This window comes from Pezoporus occidentalis, unplaced genomic scaffold (assembly GCF_034315485.1).
Source record: "Pezoporus occidentalis ecotype Australia unplaced genomic scaffold, CSIRO_AGI_Poc_V1 ctg88, whole genome shotgun sequence".
Lineage (NCBI taxonomy): Eukaryota > Metazoa > Chordata > Aves > Psittaciformes > Psittacidae > Pezoporus > Pezoporus occidentalis.
The window spans coordinates 1,986,720-2,009,957 of NW_026916242.1; the positions used below are offsets into that span (position 1 = coordinate 1,986,720).

General features: G+C 40.7%; 1 protein-coding gene across 6 annotated transcripts in view; it reads left to right on the forward strand.

Moving 5' to 3' along the window:
* ABCB11 (ATP binding cassette subfamily B member 11) overlaps positions 1-23,238 on the forward strand; it is a 51,198-nt gene that overhangs the window by 9,938 nt on the left and 18,022 nt on the right. For 5 of the 6 annotated variants that reach the window (XM_062604791.1, XM_062604794.1, XM_062604790.1 and 2 more), the window contains 14 exons: positions 1,101-1,188; positions 2,095-2,228; positions 4,132-4,303; positions 6,784-6,908; positions 7,653-7,827; positions 10,430-10,543; positions 13,995-14,105; positions 15,030-15,155; positions 15,956-16,159; positions 18,266-18,436; positions 18,805-19,006; positions 19,679-19,757; positions 20,673-20,808; positions 22,348-22,506. In XM_062604791.1, the coding sequence (XP_062460775.1) occupies positions 1,101-1,188; positions 2,095-2,228; positions 4,132-4,303; positions 6,784-6,908; positions 7,653-7,827; positions 10,430-10,543; positions 13,995-14,105; positions 15,030-15,155; positions 15,956-16,159; positions 18,266-18,436; positions 18,805-19,006; positions 19,679-19,757; positions 20,673-20,808; positions 22,348-22,506 (1,996 nt within the window). Of the gene's footprint in view, positions 1-1,100; positions 1,189-2,094; positions 2,229-4,131; positions 4,304-6,783; positions 6,909-7,652; positions 7,828-10,429; positions 10,544-13,994; positions 14,106-15,029; positions 15,156-15,955; positions 16,160-18,265; positions 18,437-18,804; positions 19,007-19,678; positions 19,758-20,672; positions 20,809-21,562; positions 21,684-22,347; positions 22,507-23,238 lie in introns of those variants that run through there. The other variant, XM_062604796.1, reaches the window with a different exon arrangement.

Consider the following 23,238-nt stretch of genomic DNA (forward strand, 5'->3'; position numbering starts at 1 on the left):
AGAATCTATTAGAATGGTTTGGATGGAAGGGACCTAAAGGATCACCTAGTTCCAGCCCCCTTGCCATAGGCAGGGACTGTGCTGCTCAAAGACCTGTGCAGCCTGGCCTTGAGGTTGGATGGGCAGCCACAGTTTCTCTGGGCAACCTGTTCTAGTGCCTCACCATTCTCACAGTGAAGAATTTCTTCCTTATATCTAAGCTAAATCTACCCTCTTTCAGTTTAAAGCCATTTCCCCTTGTCCTATCCCTATATGCCCTGTTAGTTACCACCAACCACCTTATTTTCTATGTGCATAATTTCCAGGAAGATCTGCTCCATGACGTTAATTATACTGAGTATGTGTCAGGCACATGAGTTGTTCCTGTGATTGTTTTTTGTGAGGGATCAGGTCAGGTCCATAGTGTTCCCTTTTGTCTTAAAATGTCAGTGTACCAAATTCAGGGTAAACAGAATAAAATTTGCTGTCTTACAGGGTGTTCTGAAAATTGTCTAAAAGTATAGTGAATAAAAACCTGAAATGCTTATTTCAAAGTAATGTAAATTCAATAGCAGCAACTCAATGCCCTTCACTGATATTAGGAGTAATTGAGTACTCCTACTTGAGCTAAAAGAAACTGTCATTTCAGATTAGCAAGTTTATGGTGCAAGGTAATACTCAAATTGACTTTAGTAGCTCTCGTTTCTCCCATAAAACACTGTTTAAACTGAGTGTTGTTAGTTGGTACAATGGCACAAAGCAAACACATTCAATATGTAACGAAAACTTGCTGGGCAGCTCTTACCTAAAGCACCCTCTACACATGTGCTGTTTTGGAGCATGTGGCCTGGTGGGGTTCCTCAGAGACTGCAAGGCTGCTCCCAGACGGCAGGGTTTCCCGGTACCTGCCAGCGTCCTACCCCTGTGCAATAGGCAGAGCAACAAAACACCCACTGCTAGCAACAGTCTCAGTACTGGGGAACAATGTCTCGGCAAAACAAGCTGACTTGCCAGCTGATGTGACTCTAACTCAAACTCCAGGTTAGCAACCCCTGAAAACTGTAAAACAGTATTGCTAACTTTTTTTTTTTCCTTTTTTTTTTCCCTTTTTTTCCTTTCAGGCTGCTGGATATCGAACAAGAAATGACCAAGTTTGCAGGTTACTATGCAGGAATTGGTTGTGCCATACTTGTGTTAGGCTACCTTCAAGTCAGTATTTTGTTCCACATTTTGATTTGAAAGTTTAAATCACTAAATAATTATTTTCCTTTTAACTGCTTAGTCAGCTGCCAAATTGAGCAGAGCAAAAGCTTTTAGTTCATATTCGGTTAACTTTGGCAGTCTGAGACTTCCTTGGATTTGTGCATACATACTTTTTTTTGTACAAGGATATGTTTTACCCAGTAAGATGAATGTATGCTTCTTCTTTCACACCACAAGAAATATGTGCTCAAGTGTGGTTACTATGGGATCCACATGCCCTCCCAATGTAGCTGAAAGGCATGCAGTTTCTCAGTAGGCATCTCAACTGTGTTGAGCCTTGTATTTCTATTATAGAGATATTACAGAGTAAAATACTAGTGTAAAACTGGTGTTGAAGAATCACACCCTCATATTCGGTAGTAATGGTTCAGTCCTTATGACTGAGATGAGCTGCAAGCTTGGATGTCTCCTGCACAACCAGCTAAAGAGTCCACTGCTTTTGAAGTTTTTATAATCTCTAATATCACTTGCCATTCTCCCTCCTGAAAACTGTCCCAGAGTTTTGCTGAAGCAGAATGGCTGCCATCTCTCTATTACTTATAGCTGTAGATGGAAGCATTTTTGTCTGTATGGCATTCATGTAACAACACAATTTAACTTGCATCTCCTCTCAGTCGATCAGAACTGAGGCAAATGCTTGATCCAGAGGCTTTATAAAATTCTTGGAGTCTTTAAACACCAGAAGCATAAAACAACTGCCATGTCTGAGTAGCTAGAATGTATTTTACCTGAATAGTAGTTTTATGAATAGCCAAATTGCTCTTTCCAGTTTTAGCCAGATTGCTTTTTGTGCATTTGTTGGAGCACAAAGATGTTTTACAGAATTTATCAGCCACATTATGCTCTTCCCAGATCTGCTTGTGGGTGATGGCTGCAGCTCGTCAGATACAGAAAATCAGGAAAGCTTATTTCAGGAAAGTAATGCGAATGGATATAGGCTGGTTTGACTGTACATCTGTGGGAGAGCTGAACACCCGAATTTCTGAGTAAGTAATCTAGAAAAAGCATATGCTACAGAGAACATTTTGCACTTCCTTCCAAACACAACGGCGTGCCAATAACTAGGCATTTGACAAACACCTCCTAATATAAAATATAGCTATGTTCCTGCGAGCAGGAACCAGGCTGATTATATCCCCCATCTTTGAACCAAGTACCATAACTGTTAAGCCACAATTATTTCCCTTTTGTGCCTTGACTATCAGTAAATGTGTTGGGTTTTTGTTGGATTTTGAACTGGTTTATTTTTGCCAGCTTGTCCTATCCTTCCCTCCTCCTCCTATGCCCAGTCCTTTCAGAGTGACCTATAATTTGGCTGCCAGTGCACAGTCCCCTGAGCCTGGAGACATGGAGATGTGGATTTGAATCCTCTCTCACTTCCCAGAAAGGAAAAAAAAACCAAAACATTATAGCCAACAAAATCGAAGAGTACCCATAATGTTTTGGTTATATATATATAAAATATATATATATTTAAAGAGCCTTTCTTAATCTTCTTCTAAAGAAGGCACAAAAACCTGCCTTTAGAAATGGACTCAAGGTAAATGGAGAGACCTTCTTATCCTGGGTAAACATTTAGCCCTGAGAAAAGTGGAATTTAAGGTTTGCTCCTTTTCTTAGTGGTTCCTGTTTATGCACTGAAGTTAGCTGCCAGGTGAATATGCTGACTCTAGATGGCTCCCTGTTCTCAGTTGTGCCTGCATAATAGTAGTCACATTTGTAGATTTTTCTGTAGTTGAAGGGGAATTTATATGCCTTTACTCACTGCCCATTGGTATCTATGACTTTCTGTGGTGTTCTTTTTATGAAGAATAAACACCAATTGTAAGTCACTGTAAAGAATTTCTCTGGCATAAAATAAGAACTGAGCACATATTTAATAAATAACACTTTGCTCCCTGGTGTTTTGAACAGCATTGTTCTGTGCCTAGAAAAAAGCTTCCTGGAGGAAAAAAACCTCTCACCATTTACCAGAAGAAATATAAACATGTTTTTTCAACTGAACACTCTTACATTTTTTCAATAGAGGACTCTAATTTCACTTTATATATCAATGAACTCACAATTTTACACTTTAAACCTCAACACCATTTGCTCCTATTTATTTCAGGAGTTCCCAGTTCTTCTAACCTCAAAGCTGAGGTAGTAGCCAGGAGTGGCAGAAGTATAATGGCTTTTGCTTTAAGACGTTTTTTCTGTGTTGGCAATGTGTAAGAGAGAACAGATGAACTCTGCAGCTGCCTAGAGGTCAAATGATGTTGACCGCTGCTCTACTGTCCCCCTTAGGATAGAGTTGTCATGTTTTCCCATTGCCTCCAGTGATAAAGTAGCCCTCCTCAGTTTTCCTACTCTTGCTCTCATTTAAAGTACAAACCACCTGATAGAGTGCAGACAGGAACCATGAGGTGGTAGAAAGTGGAACTAGAAGGGAGTTACAGCCCTCCTGCCTTTCCCACCCTGTTAGCAGGGGCAGTACAGTACATTCTCAGTGCCTCATGATGGGAGGAATGCCATATCAGATGTATTGTTTTCCACTGTCAGGTAGCTGCATCCAGTTGGGATGTGTCTGCCCCCTCCTTTGAATCAACTGGGACAGAGTAGTAAAAACCAGCTAGTGAATGAGTCTGCTGGCAGGACAACTTTACCTGCGAAAACACAGTATCTTCTCTGCTGTATTCTGTACATAAAATCCTTCTGCCTTTGCAAAAGCACCAGGTTTTCTCTCTGTAGCTCAGGGTCTTTGGAAGAGATATGTTGGAAAGAATACAGGTAACAAAAGACCCTCTTCAAGGGAAAGCGACTAACTCAAATGTGTCCAAGACCTGCAACACAAGCAAAAGATATATTCACCAACCTTGTGGGCTTTTTTTTGTTTTTTTTTTTTTTCAGTGATGTTAACAAAATCAATGAGGCTATTGCTGACCAAGTAGCAATCTTTATCCAGCGCTTAACCACCTTTGTGTGTGGATTCCTACTGGGATTTGTCAGTGGCTGGAAACTGACCTTGGTTATCATCGCAGTCAGCCCTCTGCTTGGGGTTGGAGCAGCTGTCTATGGCTTGGTAAGTGGATTGTGAAAAGTTTGTGTTGAGGTATGATGAGAAGGGAAGGTCATGCCATAGATCTAGGAGGACTGGTGGAAGAGAAGGCTGTTACACCCTTTTAAAGTCAAGAGGGGCAGATTACAGTCACAGGAGCACCCAGGGGGCATGGGAAGGGGGTAGCAGCACCTTACCACTGTCTGCCAAAACCCCCTCCCACTTTGCTTATTCTGATTCCTATAATAATATCTCCTGCTTCTAAGATGGGAATGTAAGCATACCTTCTTTTGCATCCTGTGGATGGATATTACAGTTGCTGAGATCAGAACCTGGCCTACACCTTCTTTTACTACACACCTGTTTTAGAAGGTTATTAGACGCTGGGCTTGATTTCTCTGTGTAGTTAGTGGCTTTTAGAGATGATCAAGTTTCAGAGCTATAAAATAGATGAAAACAACCTCTCAGGCTTCCCTCGACCTGTCCCTGCTCCAGGCAGCTGCTGCATCCTTTCCCTGTTGTTCTTGTTATGCTCTGCCACCCATTCCCTATAAAGTTCCTGTCACTGTGCAGAGGAAAGACAGTGAAGAGGGAAACAGCAGGGTCCTCTGTCCTCTCACCTATTCTTCCACATCCATAAGGGCTGGGCAGTTCCTGCTTCTCCTCTGCACTCTCTCACACTCTGTTTTTTGTTGAGTTCAGCCCTTTGGCTATGTCACTTCTTCTATGTCAGGAACATTTTGCTACCAAACCTGTAATGTAACTGACTAATTTCTCATCTTCCTGCTTTCCTTTAGCACCTTCTGCTGGCTGCTAGTTGATGACATGAATAATGAGTCAGTGTGAAGGGGGAGAGCAGAATCCTGGCAGGAAATTAAATAAACCCTCAAATGTCTCTTTCCTTCATTTGCAGTTTCTTTCTGAGCACATTTTCCCCCTTTCCATTATTTCTCTGTCCCCATCTCTTTCCTTTCACATACCAGCTGTTGTTTCCCCCTTACGAGCCTTTCCAGCCCAAGTCTTTGCTTTTTACGGTAAAGAAAACAGATGCAAGACCAATCTAGCCTGATTTTCTGTCTCCAAAAGTGGCTAATAGATGACTGGGATAGGGTGTTTGAAGAGAGAAAGCAAATGTCACTTCACATTTTCTAGTGATACGTCATTCCCAGGCTAATGTAGTATCTTTGCGTAGAACTGTACATGACTACATGTCGTTCCACTAATTCGAGCTTTTTTTGAGCTTAAGTAAGCTTTTGGCATCCAGCACTCTCTGTAGGGACCTGTATGCTGTCAGACCAAGAAACAAAGCACAGTGGTGGACAACACCTGTTTCCATCTTCCCCCACCACTACCATTACCTCTTATTCCTGAAGCTGGGCTCTGTCACAGTGGCTGAAGGGCTGCTCTTGCTACTTAAGCTCCTCTTCCTCCCATCATGCACAAATTCACAGTCTGCAGTCTTCTTAAGCCCGATTAGGAGCAGAGAGGGAGGGAAGAAGGGAAAGCATTTGTTGCCAGATGCTCTTTCTAACTACCTGGAGCAGAGTTGTTGGCCAAGAGGCAGAACATATGCAGAACATATGCTACAGAGGTTGTTCTGCTGACAGACAGGGGACACCACAAAGTGACCACACGCTAGGTGCATAATATGCAGAGTTTATTGAATAAGCACACTAAAGCCAATAAGCACACTAAAAGCAAGCACACTGATGTGAATTAAGTAAATCTCTCTCTATATATAGTGAATAAGTACAATAAGGCGAATCAGAGATAAAGGTATATTAGTAAAGTGCCAAAGAAAGTTACCGATGCATTAGACCATTACTGTATAGAGAGAATAGAGATTAATTAAGAAGAAACACATTACCACTGAATCATAATCCAGGCCCACGCTTCCAGCTGGGAAACCCCACTGCAGCCAATGCCAGGAGTCCCAAGTAATTGGGAACATTCCTATGCAGTGCGTCCACCCATAGGTGAGGCTACTCTCATGGCCACAAGAGGGTCCCACTTTTATACCCTTATCAAAACAACTGGCTTTATGCCAGATCTCTAATAGGTTATTTATGGGACTGTGCAGTTTCTCATGATCTCACTGCTGTCCACTCTGAGAGTGTTAGCCAGGCGCCCCAGTGTGGCCAAGTATGAAGGTCATAGAACATGTGCACACATGTTTTCCTGCATCTTTCTGACAAACGGTCATGATGAACACAAACATATATACTCTGCTGAATACACTGTGGCAAACAACATCCTTTGTTATAGCTCTCAGTCATGAGAGGGAATCAACTCCCACTAGGTTCTCATCCATTACAGAGGTATACACCCTAAACAAGAAGACAGAAGTCTTCTAGTATGCAGCATGCCTAATAAAAGCCTGCTTGAAGTGGAGGAGGTGACCTCAAGCAGAGCAAACAGCAGAGTGTTACAGCCAGTACTGCTTACCATTGTTCTTGCCTGTACCTACAGTTCAGGTGTAACCAGTATTTCTTATGCTTTTGTAGGCTGTGGCAAGACTAACAGGCCGAGAATTAAAGGCTTATGCAAAAGCTGGAGCTGTGGCTGATGAAGTGCTGTCATCCATCAGAACAGTGGCTGCTTTTGGCGGGGAGAAGAGAGAAGTTGAAAGGTTTGTTTGGATAAATCGTAAAGTCTCTGATTTCTTCTTCCTGTAGCAACCTAACACTGTAAATCTTCAGAGTTGTTCAGTTAATCTCTAAGTTGTACAATAATGACTGTTAATTTTCAGCATTGTATTCATGTTACAGGAATTTAGGTTTCAAATAACACTGTATGCACAACCAGTTTCATAATTCAGTCAATCAGTGAAATACAACATCAGCAATACTATCTTCGAGTCATTCACTCTTCTAGGAATGTACTGTAAAGTTTTCCCCTAAATGTTGTGTGATACATCACTTTTGCAGCACCACATCTGAAAACTCTGGGTATTTTCAAGCTAAGGAAGAGAATTAATTCCAGCAAGACATAATGATTTGATGATGTTAAACTGTGTATTTTTTTAAAAATTCGTTTAAAACATAACATGACTGTAGGACATGCTCTGAAGCACTGGCAATATTCTTGAATCCTGTGTCACTCTGCTAAAACCTCGAACCCCGTGGTGAGGTATCTGTGGTGAGAGTGGCTTTTTGTGCGCCTATTGCACTAGTTCATACAAGGATTTCATAATCTGGGAGCATTTCTGGCTTCACCAGTGGTCTCTCACTTCAGAGTAAGAGGTACAAGCCTTATGTACACCCTCTGTTAACTGTACCCTAGCCAGTCATCAGAGAGGACTCATTTTGTTGGTCTTTGCTGATTTTGAATTTTCAATCAAATTAATTTCATCCTCTTTCATTTTTTTCTTCAGATACGATAAGAATCTGGTGTTTGCTCAGCACTGGGGAATTCGAAAAGGGATAATAATGGGATTATTCACTGGTTACATGTGGTTTATAATTTTTCTGAGTTACTCATTAGCCTTTTGGTATGGCTCTAAACTTGTCCTTGAAGAAGAAGAGTATTCACCTGGCACTCTTCTGCAGGTACCCATTTTAGCTTGATGCAGCTTTTCTGGACTGTTTCTTGAAACATGCATTCTGGGATACATTTTTGTAGTGTTCTAGTATCTAGTGGCTCAATGTTAACACTCTGTGTGGTTTTTATTCAGTATATGTATGAAAGTATCTGAAACAATTGGGTAAGATTAAAAAAAGCAAACCTAATGAATGTTTATTTTAAAGATTTGAAATGCTGCCTACTGCAGTGATCATAATGCTTTTGTTTGAGAGCCTTCTACACAATGAACAGAACCCTTAAATTAGCTTTACCATTCTGTGGGTAAGCATGTGGCTTCTGGGATATTGGCTTCTCTGAAGACCTTAACCTTTATGATGAAAAAACCCATTGCAGCGAAGAGAAGACTAATCAAAGAAAGTTTTATCACATCTAACCTCTATTTTATGAACAGCTTCTGCTCCTTTGAATCACCATTTTCTGTTGCTAATTGCCCACCCAGCTCTATAGATGACAAAGAACATGTAAACATATATGCTGATTAAAACACACAGGGCTGTGGCTCCTGCAGTGTATACAAAAAATATACTAACCTCTACAGCATTCATGCATCCACTTGTGCACAGTTGATGCTTTAGACACTGATGACCTAAATGCAATAAAACCAGCATCTGCTGATATTTTGGTAATTTGCTTTAAGCCAGGACTGCCCAAGTGGCAAGCTGCAGTGCAGACACAGAGTAAATTTTTCCCAAACCTTGGTAAGTCCTGGGTGTTCCGATGAAACAGCTCTTCCTGCTCCTTCTCTGCCTGTTGCACACCAAGAGAGCTCCCAAGCACCAGCAGCATGCAGTGCAAAGCTTCTAAAAGTGCTAAATGGAGCTTGGTAAATTACTCTGAGAACATTGTAAAATTGAGTCATTCTGTTCAAGGAGGATGTTCCTTACTGGAAATCATTTGCAACTGCTCTTGACATCAGTAGTTGATAGAAGTTAGTGCAGTGAAAAATAAAGTGAGCAATTTTCTTGCCTTACCCATGATAACTATAGTTCAGTGCTTCCAAATGACAAGTGGCAAATAGTGAGGAGCTACCCTGTAGATGAAAAATTTGAGCAGTCAGTGGAGAGACTCTCCCTTATGCTTCCACTCCTCTTTCAGTTTCCAGTCATTTTTCTTGTGCTTCATGTTTTCTACCATGCACTCCTAGTCCGGCAGGGGGGAGGAAGGGAGGATTTGTAGATAAAAAACATTTAAATACACTTTTCTTGTTTTCTGAAAAACTGTCATGTTTTTCATGACATGATCAGCCATACTGAACTGCGATACACTAAACATTGCTCCTCCCTTCTTCTATCAGACATACAGAACCTGCTCTCTAATGTTCGTGATTGATTGACATGCATATAACCTACTTGCTTGTGGAGCTCTTTCATACAAGAAAATTAGTTTGTAGTAAAGCTGAGTGTGAGCTTACAGCATGATCTATACATCACAGTGTAGATGTTTGCAGTACACAATATGTATACAGTAGCTTCTTCCACTTTAGCCATGGGATTATTCCCAGTAAATATCAGCATGGTGCAAAGGAGAACTGAGTCCTGTGTACTTTCCATTCTTTCTTAACAGTAGCATTTCCTTATACACTTTGCCCATTTATCCTGACTACTATTTGTGTTGTATTCAAAAGGCTAGCTGAGACCAAATATATGTATTTGTATATACATAAAATATTTGTAAAAGTAGGATTTAGTCTCTTTTATGGCACCGGCCATCTGTGCCTTCACCTTTCTTTCTACATAACAGAACAGCATCCTTGTACTTTTCATGGGGTGACAACCCCTTCTTCCAAAGGTGATAAATTCTCTTTTTTTCCCTGAGTTCAAGCAATATCTCCCTGTTCACCCAGGCTGGTCTCTTCCCTGCTGGTTTGATTCTCGGCACATAGGGACTGCCTGCTCCTGTGCCTTAAGGATTTCATTGTTGAAGAGTGTCCAGCCTTCCTGGCCCCCTTTGTCCTTCAGTAATGTTTCCAAGGAATTCTGCCAACCAGCATCCCAAACAGGCCAAAGGAAGTTTAAGGTGAAGGTTTTGCTGACCTTCTTCCTGACTTCTGCAAGGACTGAAAATTCAGTCATTTTGTGATAGCTTTGCCCAGAACAGCCTCCAACAAAGGCTGTAATACAGTGGTTTAGGCTTAATTATTTTTTGAATTGTTGTAGCTTCCCATCTGCTTATTGGTAAAAGGCATGCCCAAAATAATCTACTTGCCACTGATGATCAGTTCCAGCCCTTGCTTCAAGCCACAGACACCCAATCAAATTGAGGTGGCTTAAAAATACATCAGTGGCAGTTCAGTAAATATTTCGGTGCACACATTTTTCGGACAGAGCAAATATGAGATAAGTTGATTTACTTCAGCCTGGAAGCAAAGTTGTGAAAGAGTGAAAATCCATTCTAAGATGCATTTGTTTGCTTTCTTGTGGGCTAATTATGCTCATATAGTGAATCAGTGCAGCTGAGCTGATGCACAAGAAGCCATTAAGCCATTTAGTTTGATTTGCCTCTCTAAGCTCTAAACTGTAATAAAAATTTGATGTCATATTTTGTTAATTTCTTTTTCCACTTCTTCAGGTTTTCTTTGGAGTTTTAGTAGGAGCTTTAAATCTTGGTCAGGCATCTCCCTGTCTGGAAGCTTTTGCCACTGGCCGTGGGGCTGCAGTAAACATTTTTGAAACAATAGATAAAGTAAGTAATGCATTTCTAAAACGTGTCACTTTGTAGTAGAAAAAATAATTAAATAAGCCTCAAGCAGTAATAGTTTTATGTACTGTGTAAATGAGGAAAAATGAGTGCAGTTAAAGAAAAATTGACTGTGCGATAGAAAGGTCTAGCAGCATGCACATGGGCTCAGAGAGGGTGTTGAACAGATTTCTTAGGTAAGTGGCCTGTTTCTCAATAATGAAGTTTTACTTCAGGTATTACAGTTCCTTACTCCCATCTCGTCTTATATACAATTACTGATCAGTGCTGGCCCATGGGAAGTGTACAGGCAGGCAGTGATAGCCACCTTGCAGCCAAACTTGCAGCAAGCATCTAACTCCCAGTCTCTAGATGGCATCAGAAGATGTAACTCTACTGGCATGAGCAGCAAAGTTGGTCTCTGTCACCTCTCCAAAAGTAAGAATCATAGAATAGTTAGGGTTGGAAAGGACCTTAAGATCATCTAGTTCCACCCCCCTGCCATGGGCAGGGACGCCTCACACTAAGTCATATCACCCAAGGCTTTGTCTAACCTGGTCTTGAACACTGCCAGGGATGAAGCATTCACAACCCCCCTGGGCAACCTATTTCGGTGCCTCACCACCCTAACGGGAAAGAATTTCCTCCTTATATCCAATCTAAACTTCCCCTGTTTAAGTTTTAACCCGTTACCCCTTGTCCTGTCACTACAGTGCCTACTGAAGAGTCCCTCCCCAGCATCCCTATAGGCCCCCTTCAGATACTGGAAGGCTGCTATGAGGTCTCCACGCAGCCTTCTCTTCTCCAGGCTGAACAGCCCCAACTTTCTCAGCCTATCCTCATACGGGAGGTGCTCCAGTCCCCTGATCATCCTCATGGCCTTTCTCTGGACTTGTTCCAACAGTTCCATGTCCTTTTTATGTTGAGGACACCAGAACTGCACACAATACTCCAGGTGAGGTCTCACAAGAGCAGAGTAGAGGGGCAGGATCACTTCCTTCGACCTGCTGGTCACGTTCCTTTTGATGCAGCCCAGGATACGGTTGGCTTTCTGGGCTGTGAGCTCACACTGAAGCCAGCTCAAATTCATTTTCTCATCGACCAGCACCCCCAGGTCCTTCTCTGCAGGGCTGCTCTGAATCTCTTCACTGCCCAACCTGTAGCTGTGCCTGGGATTGCTCCGACCCGGGTGTAGGACCTTACACGTGTCATGGTTAAACTTCATGAGGCTGGCATCAGCCCACCTTCACAAGGGTGTCAAGGTCCCTCTGGCTGGCATTCCTTCCCTCCAGCGTATCAACCGAACCACACAGCTTGGTGTCATCGACAAGCTGGCTGAGGGCGCGCTCAATCCCACTGTCCATGTCAGCGACAAAGATGTTGAACAAGACCGGTCCCAACACCGATCCCTGAGGGACACCACTCGTTACTGGTCTCCAGCTGGACATTGAGCCATTGACCACAACTCTTTGTGTGCAGCCATTCAGCCAGTTCTTTATCCACTGAGTGGTCCATCCATCAAATTGATGTCTCTCCAATGTAGAGACAAGGATGTCATGTGGGACAGTGTCAAATGCTTTGCACAAGTCCAGGTAGATGACATCAACTGCTCTACCCCTGTCCATCAGTTCTGTTGCCCCATCATAGAAGGCCACCAAATTGGTCAGGCAGGATTTCCCCTTAGTGAAGCCATGGTGGCTGTCACCAAGCCCCTTGTTGTTTTTTTATGTGCCTTAGCATGCCTTCCAGGAGAATCTGCTCCAAGATTTTGCCAGGCACAGAGGTGAGACTGACTGGTCTATAATGCCCTGGCTCATCTATTTTCCCCTTCTTGAAAATGGGGGTTATATTTCCCTCTTTCCAGGGTTAAAATGGGACCAAAGAAGCACAGGCACTGGTCACGAAGCAGCCATAAATGTTAATTACAATTTTATCCAGACAGATATTTGAAATAAGGTTGTATGAGAAAGTCTGAGAACCACTGGTATTTATTGATGATTCCTTTCTGTATCCATATAAATTTAGTGGTTGGCAAAATACCACTCATTTCTTAGCAGTAGTATCTCTGGTCATTGACAAGCTTTATTGTGCTAAAGGCTCTGTAAACACATTAAAACGCTGCTTGTCTTTTACAGAGCACATAAGGATATATAAAGAAGGCTAGAGGGGCTGTGATAACCCTAATGAGCTTTTTAGTAACCTGTCAGTGTTCTGTAATAACGTTAACACATGCCTTACAAATGTACTTCATGAGTTTAAGCTCCAAGATAAAAAGAGATTAATAAGGGAAGCAGGTTTTAGGGAAAAAATTAAAAAGCACAAAGAGTTGTAACAGTTAGAATTAATCACAAAATTCAAGATAATGCTGAGTCAGATAACCTTAAAGTAAAAAAGGCAAACTAAAGCGAGATTTTATCTGTCTAGAGAAAGGGTGACAAAAGTAGATCCATCTGCTTGCTGCATTTGTAGATTTGTGATTAGACAGTAAAAGCACATCTCTGCCCTGATACAGGTTTTTTTTCTGGCACTACACTCAGTACTACACTGTGCTGAGATTCTCATTTGCAGAATCAGTGAAACTTTTCTTCATAGTATACGAATTTAAGTAAGATATATTCCTGAAGATTAACCAGTCTTCCAGCTGTTCTTAGCATCTTAGAGCATACACATTTCTCATATTAAAATTCCCTTCAATCTGCTAGGCTACATAAAAAAATCATGCATGTTTCAGTTATTAAATATTGGTGTTGCTGCAGTTTTAGCTCATTCTCTGTATTTTGTGCTTCCAAAATCTATCCTCAGAAAATTTAATTTCTTTGGGAATCCTCAAATTTCTCTTGGTTCTCTGCTCATGTCTAGCAGTCTGCCATAATCAAGGCCTAGCCTTGATGAGAGCCAAAGCACCAATGGGAAAACATTAAATCAGGATTCCAGCTCTTACGATTGCATATGCGAGGATGGCTGTTTCAAATGCAAAGTGGTGAAGCATGCAGATTTTCAGCAGTGAACTGGTTGTTCAGTGCCATAGGAGAATGTGTGTATGAGCAAAGTAGTGACATTTTATTCCTGAGGAGCCAGTTAAATTAACTTAGTCAAAATGCCTCACTCAACTGTTTTGTTCCAGCAAAAACTAGCTGAGTGTCTGACTGGTAACTGCAATAAGCTTAATAGAGGGCTGTTCAGCTGTATCAGTCATTTTTCTCTTTATTAGTAGCTGATAACAAGGGTGCATTCTTCTTCCCACATTACCCACCAGTGAAAACTCCCCCATCACTTTGGCCTTCAATTTCATGTCCATTGCCTGCTAGCCCTGGGGCAGATCCTGCTGTTGCCCAGTGCAGTCAGCTGCTGTTAAAACAGAAGTGCCATGGCTTTGTATGGTATTGGGAGTATTTTTCTACTGCAGCAGTGCTGTCTGTTTAACAACAAATAAATAACACAACAATTTCTATCCTAGGAGCCTGCCATTGACTGCATGTCAGAAGATGGCTACAAGCTGGATAAAGTACGGGGTGAAATTGAATTTCATAATGTAACGTTCCATTATCCCTCCAGACCAGACGTAAAGGTAATTATTCATCATCCCTCCTGTGCACACAATTACTGTAAACAAAATATCCCAGTTCAGCAGTTCAGATTTTCAGTAGAATTTGTTTCCCAGAAGCCCAGCTCCTCTGTTTAAAGGTAGACTAAATAATCTTTCCATTAAAGGGTTCTTCTATTTACCATTGTGCTTATTTTACCATTCTGACATATTCATTGCCATATATATTCCTTGCTGCTGAACATAAACTCATAGTAATTTCATTCAAATTGACCTGCATAGAGCTTCTCTGACAATCAATTATGCACTTGTATCGATATTTGCTAGAATAGGACACAATGTAATAAGATGAATGGTGCAACGAGGTTTTATAACTTCCATTCCTGGGGATGCAACATGTGATCCATTAAAGTGCTAGGAAAAGATACAGGAGCATTGGCTGTATACCCCATTATTTCCCTACTACTGTGTTTGAATTGGCAAATTCTCCTTGGAAAAGCATATTACCAGGCAAGCAAATGAGTGCTATTGCTTCTGAAGACAGAAGTATATGAAGTATCAGAATTTTCTACATAATTTCACTGTTACATTCTTAATATTTATCCTTTAACAGGCACTTATAATACATGTACAGTGTTCTTTAAAGGGGATTTTTTGCCAAGTCCTGCAATGATATTAACTTGACTAGTTCTTAATGATGGAGAACAGGAACAAAGGTCAAAATCTGCCTGCCTAACACACAAAACAGGGCTTTGCATTTATAAGCTCGTCAAACAATGTAAAAATATTTGGCTTTCTTTTTCCTCTTTCTTCATAATATTTTTCTGAGTTTTATTAAAATGCTTTGAATCTCCATTTTAAGAGACAGAATATACCCACTTGATTATATGACTGCGAGAGAATTGGAATGGATTGAGTCTGTTTCTTTTTCCTTTTTTTTTTTCCCAGATTTTAGATAACCTTAATATGGTTATTAAAGCAGGGCAGACGACAGCTTTTGTTGGAGCTAGTGGAGCTGGAAAAAGTACAACAATACAGCTCATCCAGCGTTTCTATGACGCCACTGATGGCATGGTGAGTGTATCAGACTAGAATGTGTTTCTCTAGTCTTAGGAACTTGAATGAATGACATGGTTTATTCTACAAGGGTGGAAGGAAGACTCCTAAATTTTTCTTTTCTTTTTTTTTTTTCAATGAATGAAATTCCTCATGTGCATTTCTAGGGAATGATGAACAGTCTTCTAAAAATAATGACATGAAAGAGAAAAACTGTTACGAATAAATAAAAATTCAGTACTAAATCTGAGTAAAAACTATACAGATGATCATTCTGGAGTAACAAATAATTTTCCATTCTGGAAAACACAAACCCAGTATTGAACATTTAATCATTATCCCCTAATATTGCTTTAGTATAAGCAATTAACATTTAGTAACGGAATGGCCAAGAATATGAATTACATCTATAAACGCTTTCATGCCATTTACGTTTTACTAGTTGACACAAATCACATACATGGTGACCTATATTTGAATGTATAAAAGACAAAGGACCAATTTATTGTAAAGATATAATCATAATTTTGATGTTACTTTCCACCTGGTTTTATTTCTGAGGCCAAGCAAAAAGAGTTATTGGGTAATGAAATCAAAGAGCACCACTCCTAGGCCCAAGAACTAGCCTATATTACTGCCATTGCACTGCATTCTTGTCTGTATGAAAGCTGTTTTTTATACTGGTCATGGAAACATTGTGGAAGGGCCATACAGGCCCTTCATTTCCTTGTGTCTGTCTCTGATCTGGAGGGGATAATGTCCCTGACATTTTTTCTTTTTTTTTTTTTTTTTGTCCCTGTTTTATTGGGCTTCTGTAGATTACCCTGGATGGCCATGACATTCGTTCCCTCAATATCCAGTGGCTACGCTCACAGATTGGTATTGTTGAACAAGAGCCAGTGCTGTTTGCCACCACAATTGCAGAGAACATTCGATACGGTCAGGATGATGCTACCATGGAAGACATAATCAAAGCAGCCAAACAGGCCAATGCTTACAATTTCATCATGGACTTGCCACAGGTATGCTGTGTTTTGTAAGCGTATTTGACAGAATTTGATGAAAAAATATAACATCCTTCTGTTCCTTCCATGCAGCCATTTGTTCTCAGGACAGAAGATCAATATAGATAGTAGGCAGCAACCTTCCTTTGATTAATTAGGTCTTACTGCATGTACATCACCAAATTAAAAAAAAAAAAAAAAAATTAGTTCCTCAGGGAATCATATGTGCAACATTCAATATCATGGTAATAATCATAGCATGATTTTAAAATACATATTTTTCATTCTATGGAAATCTGTTTCCGCTCAGGCCAAAAGCAATTTAGAGCCCAGACTCTCTCACTAGCCAGCATATGGTTTTGAGCAGTCTGTACTGATCCTCACAACCTCATCTCCTTTTACAAGTTCTGTAAGTTAGATAAAGGTTCCCTGTCCTCCAGTTCCTTCCACATTTGATAGTACTGGGCTGTTTACTTTTCTAGAATGTTATTTTGCCAATTATCTTTACAAAGGGATGTGTTACAGCAGTGAACCAGATTGGCAGGATTCAAGTACCATTAACTAATGTGTGTAGGTACTTTTAAACCCCCATATATACATTTCCAGGCTTCCAGGAAACTAATCATAGACAGACTGTGTAAAGACCTCTGTTTATTTCCTGGAAATGGAGGAATAAACAAGATTTGACTCTAGGTGAATATAATTATCCTGGCTCACAAGATGCTAGGCTTTTGTGTTTGCTTAGTCCTCTACCTGAACCCAATGCCGTCAGAGTATGATGTCATGAATCACAGACGCAGTAATCATGACTCACAGACCATCAGGAAAGAAGTTGTTATTGTATAACCCCAGCCAACAGCTAAGTTCCATGCATTTGCTCACTCCCCCGGTGGGATATGGGAGAATAGTAAAAATGAGAAAACTGGGGGCTGAGGTAAACAGTTTAATAAAATCATAGGATAGGGTTGGAGAAGACCTTAAGATCATCCAGTTCCAACCTCCCTGCCATGGGCAGGGACACCTCACACTAAACCATGTCACCCAAGGCTCTGTCCAACCTGGCCTTGAACACCTCCAGGGATAGAGTATTCACAGCTTCCTTGGGCAACCCATACCAGTGCCTCACCAGCCTAGCAGTAAAGAACTTCTTCCTTATATCGAACCTGAACTTCCCTTGTTTAAGTTTTGACCCATTACCCCTTGTCCTATCACTACAGTTCCTAATGAAGAGTCCCTCCCCATCATCTCTATAGGCCCCCTTCAGATGCTGGAAGGCTGCTATGAGGTCTCCATGCAGCCTTCTCTTCTCCAGGTAAAGTAAAAGCCACATGTGCCAGCAAAGCAAAACAAGTGATTCATTCACTCCTTCCCATGGTCAGGCAGGTGTTCAGCTAACTGCAAGAAAGCAGGGCTCCATCACGCTTAATGGTTACTTGGGAAGACAAACGCCATCACTTTGAATGTGCTCTCTTTCCTTCTTCCTCTCACAGCTTTATATGCTGAGCATGATGCCATATGGTATGGTATATGCCTTGGGTCAGTTGAGGTCAGCTGTCCCAGCTGTGTCCTCTTCCAGTTTCTTGTGCACCACCAGCCTGCTTGCTGGGGGGTAGGGTGAGAGGCAGGGAAGACCTGGACTCTGTGGAAGCACTGCTCAGAAAACTTCCCTGTATTATCAACACTGTTTTCAGTACAAATCCAAAACATAGCCCCATAGTAGCTACTATGAAGAAAATTAACTATTCCAGCTGAAAAAAGGACATAAGTGCAGCTCTGTGGAAAGTTTGCTGGTGAATCATCTGATGGAGGGTGGGCAGGTTTTTCCTCTCCATTTCACCCTTTGCCAATAAAGTAATTTTGAGCCAAACCAAAACATTTCACCTTTTTATCAGTACCTACTTTTGTTTTGGAGTTGCAACTCTAATTCAGACAAAATTATGTTTTTTATTATGAAGGAAGTTATTTTGTCAGCTTTCCTTTGAATCTGGTGCACTCACAATGTTTTTGTCTTTCGAAGATAGTATGTTTTGAAGTCTTCCCCCAGAACAAATCAGAGAGACATTTTACCCATGTCTTCACCAGGAGCCTAACAGACCTTTTTGGTTTTCTTTTCCTTTCACACAGCAATTTGACACTCATGTTGGAGAGGGGGGAAGTCAGATGAGTGGAGGTCAAAAACAGAGGATAGCTATTGCTCGAGCTCTTGTGAGAAACCCCAAAATCCTGCTGCTGGATATGGCTACGTCAGCACTTGATAATGAAAGTGAAGCTACTGTCCAAGAAGCACTTCATAAGGTTTGCTGTAGCATAGCATAAATCAGACTTAAAAGGATAGAAATTATTTTTAATGCACTCTGCAGAGGGTGCTGCTGAATTGCAACAAAGGAGTGAGAAGCTTTTCTTAATAGCTGGTTCATATGCACAACTAGAACCTTAGTAATAGTGAAAAAGTAATTTCTTCTTTTATTTGGGCATTAACAGACATAGCTCCCTTTGCTCAGAAACAGGGGCTTATCTATGGGCTGTGAATGGAGTTCAAGTCAGTCAGCTGAAACCACTAGAGAGACTCCTGTTGGTTTGACCAGACTTTAGATTGCATAGTGTGGGTTCCAAGCACTTGTGTTTGCTGTCCTGTGACTGGGACTGTTCTTGTTCCGTACCAGGCTCGCCTTGGCCGCACAGCCATCTCCATAGCTCACCGCCTGTCAGCCATCAAAGCTGCTGATGTCATTGTTGGCTTTGAGCATGGAAGGGCTGTGGAGAGAGGAACTCATGAAGAACTCTTGAAGAGGAAAGGGGTTTATTTCATGTTGGTGACCTTGCAAAGAGGTGGAGACACAGCAGTTAACAGAGAAACAACAGAAAGTGAGTATTTTGTTTTCTTTTCTAAAATGATGTGAAAACCACAGAATGCAGAATATTTATTTATATTTCTGCCTTTCTGGCTGAATTTCAGCGTTCATTAAAGTAATACATTGATAGCCCTTACCAAAGTATTCTTACTGTATACTCACTGATCTTCCTAATATAGATCTGCCCAGAAACATTAATCTTGACTTGCAATACCCATCATTTTATAGCTCCATTTAGTGCTGCCATTTCAGCCCTGCTGCATTTGGAATGCAAGCAAATTACAGAGTATTCTGAAACCACCCTATTTGATTTACTAGAGGCTTCTGGAAATGGGGATCTAATACAATGGTCTGTTGTATTTTTGTGAAACATCATACCTTGGATATTATTATCTTAAAAGAAGAGAGCAATTACAGTACTAAAATAGGGAAACAGCCTTTAGCAGTCACAATCCAAGTGAGATGGTCTTCAGGTTAATATTCAGTCAACTTTATCATGTCAAACAGAAATATAAAATATGTGGTACATGTAGATTGAGTAGCAAGGTTTTATTACATTCCTTGCCTTCTACAAAGTATTCCAGTTATGACTTGGAGTAACTGCACTTTCTGGCAGAGCACAGTGGACTTAGGTTGTATTCAATTTTAACACAAACTGAAGAGTTACATCTACTATACTTTACAGCAGCAGGAAATAATGTGGTTGAGCCAAATCTTGAGAAAGTGCAGTCATTCAGCAGAGGAAGCTATCGGGCCAGTTTGCGGTGAGTCTTAAAAATGACTGTAAATCTCAGTGTTTCCAGCTCTATACTTCATCCTACTATTCCAAAATCTCAATAGTGCTAATGAATCAATTCTCTGTTATGTTGTGTAAAAGAAACTGGAAAGGCTACAAGCATTTTGCTAAGACAGAAGTTCACTTGAAAAGAAATTGAAGGGCTTTAGATAAATAGTAAGACTCTAAATTTTTCTCCCCTTTCTATCCATAATACCTTCCCTCCAGTTCTGGTCTCCTGTTTTAATGTTCCATTTTTAATATTGCTACCATAAAGCTCCATATATTTGTATTGCTTAATGCACTTTCAGTGCAGTCACTTGAAAAATGACTTGCTATGCAATTACTTGAGAAATCAATGCAATGTACAAGGATGATTTTATTATAGCTTCTACTTGATGAAAGTTAACACATTTTACAAGCCAGACTGTTTTGTAGCTAGACACTTAATATTTCTTTCAGGCAAGCCTATGACAGGCATATGCAAATGAATGCTTGTCTCCTACATTACAGGGTTATTTTTGTCAGGGGCAGAGGTGGGTTTTGCTGGACTGAATTAGTTCATAGTGATAATGCTGAATTGACTTGGTGTCTTAAGGGTTTGTGCAAATATAGTAGGATAGACCATGATTTGACTTAGCAAATACACAGGGCAGGGTAAATAAAAGACAATGTATAAGTGGTGGTGGTGCAACATGACTTTCAAAAGTATTTGTCCCTATTGTGGGATATTTTCTTCTCAAAAAGTTGAGGGAATGTAGAAAAAGAAAGAAAAAGTCCGTGGGATTCCTATGATTTGCTTCAATGAATTCTGATCTAGCTGATATGAAAACTGGAACAGCTTTGCAAGCAAGTATTGTGTTACTGTGCTGTGAATAACAGCCCATTTCTGTCCTCTTTAAAGAGCTTCACTTCGGCAGCGCTCCAGATCTCAGCTCTCTAATGTGGTCCCTGACCCTCCATTATCCATTGCAAGAGATCATGCAGAGTCTATGTATCTTACACCTTCTTATGGAGAAGATGATGGACAAGCAAAAAAGGTCAGGTCTATAGCTTGTTATTAAGTTTTCAACCCAACATTACTTGGTAATGATAACCTGTAGATTTGTGCCTCTGTTATAGTTGTTGTTGGCAGATGCATCTTATTGAATTGATTTTTCCCAGACAAAAGCACAGCTTCTATTCTTATCCTCTGTAAAACCTAGGCTGCATTTTGGTGGCAGTTATGCTCCCTGGCCCATTTCTACCAGAGCATGACCTGTTGGTAAACTAGTATATGTTGTAAATTAAATTGAAGAGACATATTCATAAAAGCTGAATTAACTGGCAAAGAGCAAAATGCTCACTCTGTGAAATGTAACAGCCACTCAGTGATACAAATAACACTGCTTCTTGTTCAATAAAGAGTAAATTCACTTTCATCTCAAAATCTTCTGAAGACTTATAAAGAGACACCCTCACTGCAACCTAACTCAGAGTCCTTTCACTGATACTGCGCTTGTGCAATCAACTGGCATAGAAAACAAAGACAGCATGCCTTAAAATCACGCAGAATATGTAGGAATTACACAGTGGGTTTCCAAAGTGCTTATGAAGCTCCCTGCCCCAATTTGCATGGCTGTGATTGTTCAGTGCAGAAAGCAGCAGTTAGAAGTCACTGGACTGGTCTTGCTATTGCTAAGCCTATTCTGTGGATACATAAAGGGGCTTTAGTGCTCTCCCTCTGGGAGTAGCTCAAAAGAAAGAGAAAATACAACATGCTTCCACCCAATCATCCTTGCACCTTTTCAGCAGATAGGTCTTCAGAGTGCCTGTTTTGTCTGAGCATTTCCAGCCATATGAACTGAGGGAGATGAGCAGGGCTCAGCACACAGTGTTACAAAAATTCTGCACAAAGCAAGCTGCAGGGTTAGGGTAAGTTATAATTTGATGATGAATATTCTGCTCTTACTGGGCCTAATTACAGGAATTCAGCATATGGTCTGAGGATGTTACACAGAAGGGAGGCGTAATTAGCATGTATAAAGCCTGAATCCAGCTATTGCTCTGAGATTTTCCTTGTTTTAGTTCTATAGCATACTATTAATTTGATGTAGAGTCTGATCAGTATGTTCACCCACAATACTTTAAAATAATGTTTCTTAAGATTCCAGTAGTGACACGAAAAGCTTCTTGTGAGGAAGAAGTTTTAGTTTTGGCACTGGGTATTAAATCACATCTCATTTGAAGGCAGCCAAAAGGGAACAGCCTGAGTTTCAGTGGCAGAAAGTATTAAACTGGTTGTAATCAACCTCTTAAGTTAGACTCAGTATTGCTGCCCAAGGTACGAATCTCTTTGTTTTTCTCCAGGGACAGTAAAAGTGACTCTCTTTATGTGACTCTCTTGTGACTCCCCAGCCCTACAAAAGAGATTCAGACAGCAGCCAAGACCCATCATTGTCCCTTCCAGTACAAATCTGGAGCAGCTCTTAGGGCACTAGATGGCCATTTAACAGACTAGGCTAGCTATTATCCCACTTTCAAAGACAGAACATCACTGGGGGAATTCATTTGCTTCAAAGATATAACTTGTTTTTTAGGAATCTGTTGTGGAGGAAGATGTCAAGCCTGTGCCATTTACCAGAATTTTGAAATACAATGCCTCTGAATGGCCATACATGGTACTTGGATCTCTAGCAGCAGCTGTGAATGGAGCAGTCAGTCCACTCTATGCTTTGTTATTCAGTCAGATTCTTGGGGTAAGTTATGCTAACATTTGAAAGTGTATTTTAGCTCCGAAATAGACAGGAGTGAATGTATGATGCAGAACTTTACATGTTTGGGGCAAATCTTTATATCTCATCAAGTAGATGGGGTTAGACTTCTTGCCTATAAACAATTATTCAATAGAGATATTTATATCATTGTCATCATGTTATCATTTGAGCTCTTTGAAGGGGTAGGCTCATTAGCATAGGTGAGACAAGATGTACCCCACATGCAGTTATAGTGAAGAGAGAGACATGCAGAAGTTCTGACCTGCAGAATATTATTCTAAAGACTTTGCGAAGCATTTGGGAAAGTTTTGGGTCAGATCAAAAGAATACTTCACTATTTTGTTCATATATTTCAGGCAGCTCAATGATGCTCAGCCCCTACAGAGTGACCAGGGAGAGGTAGATAATTGTGATGGGGTTCATAACTGCCAGCAGAAAGTAGTCATGTATTAACAAGATTGGAAGACAAAGGGGAAACAGGAATATGCTTTAAACCTTGGCATTCACTAAAGAATGTATTACTACCAAAATCCACAGCCTTGGTTGAAAATTTTCAAGGGCTCAACCATGATTATTTTTTCCTTAAAAAACAGTGGGGAAACTGGAAGGCTGCCTGGAGAAATTCAGTGCTTTTCTAACTAATGCCTAGGAAAGTGTCCTAAATTTGAAGAATTAAGAGGATAGAGAAAACTTCTCTATTGATATTGTTTCTTA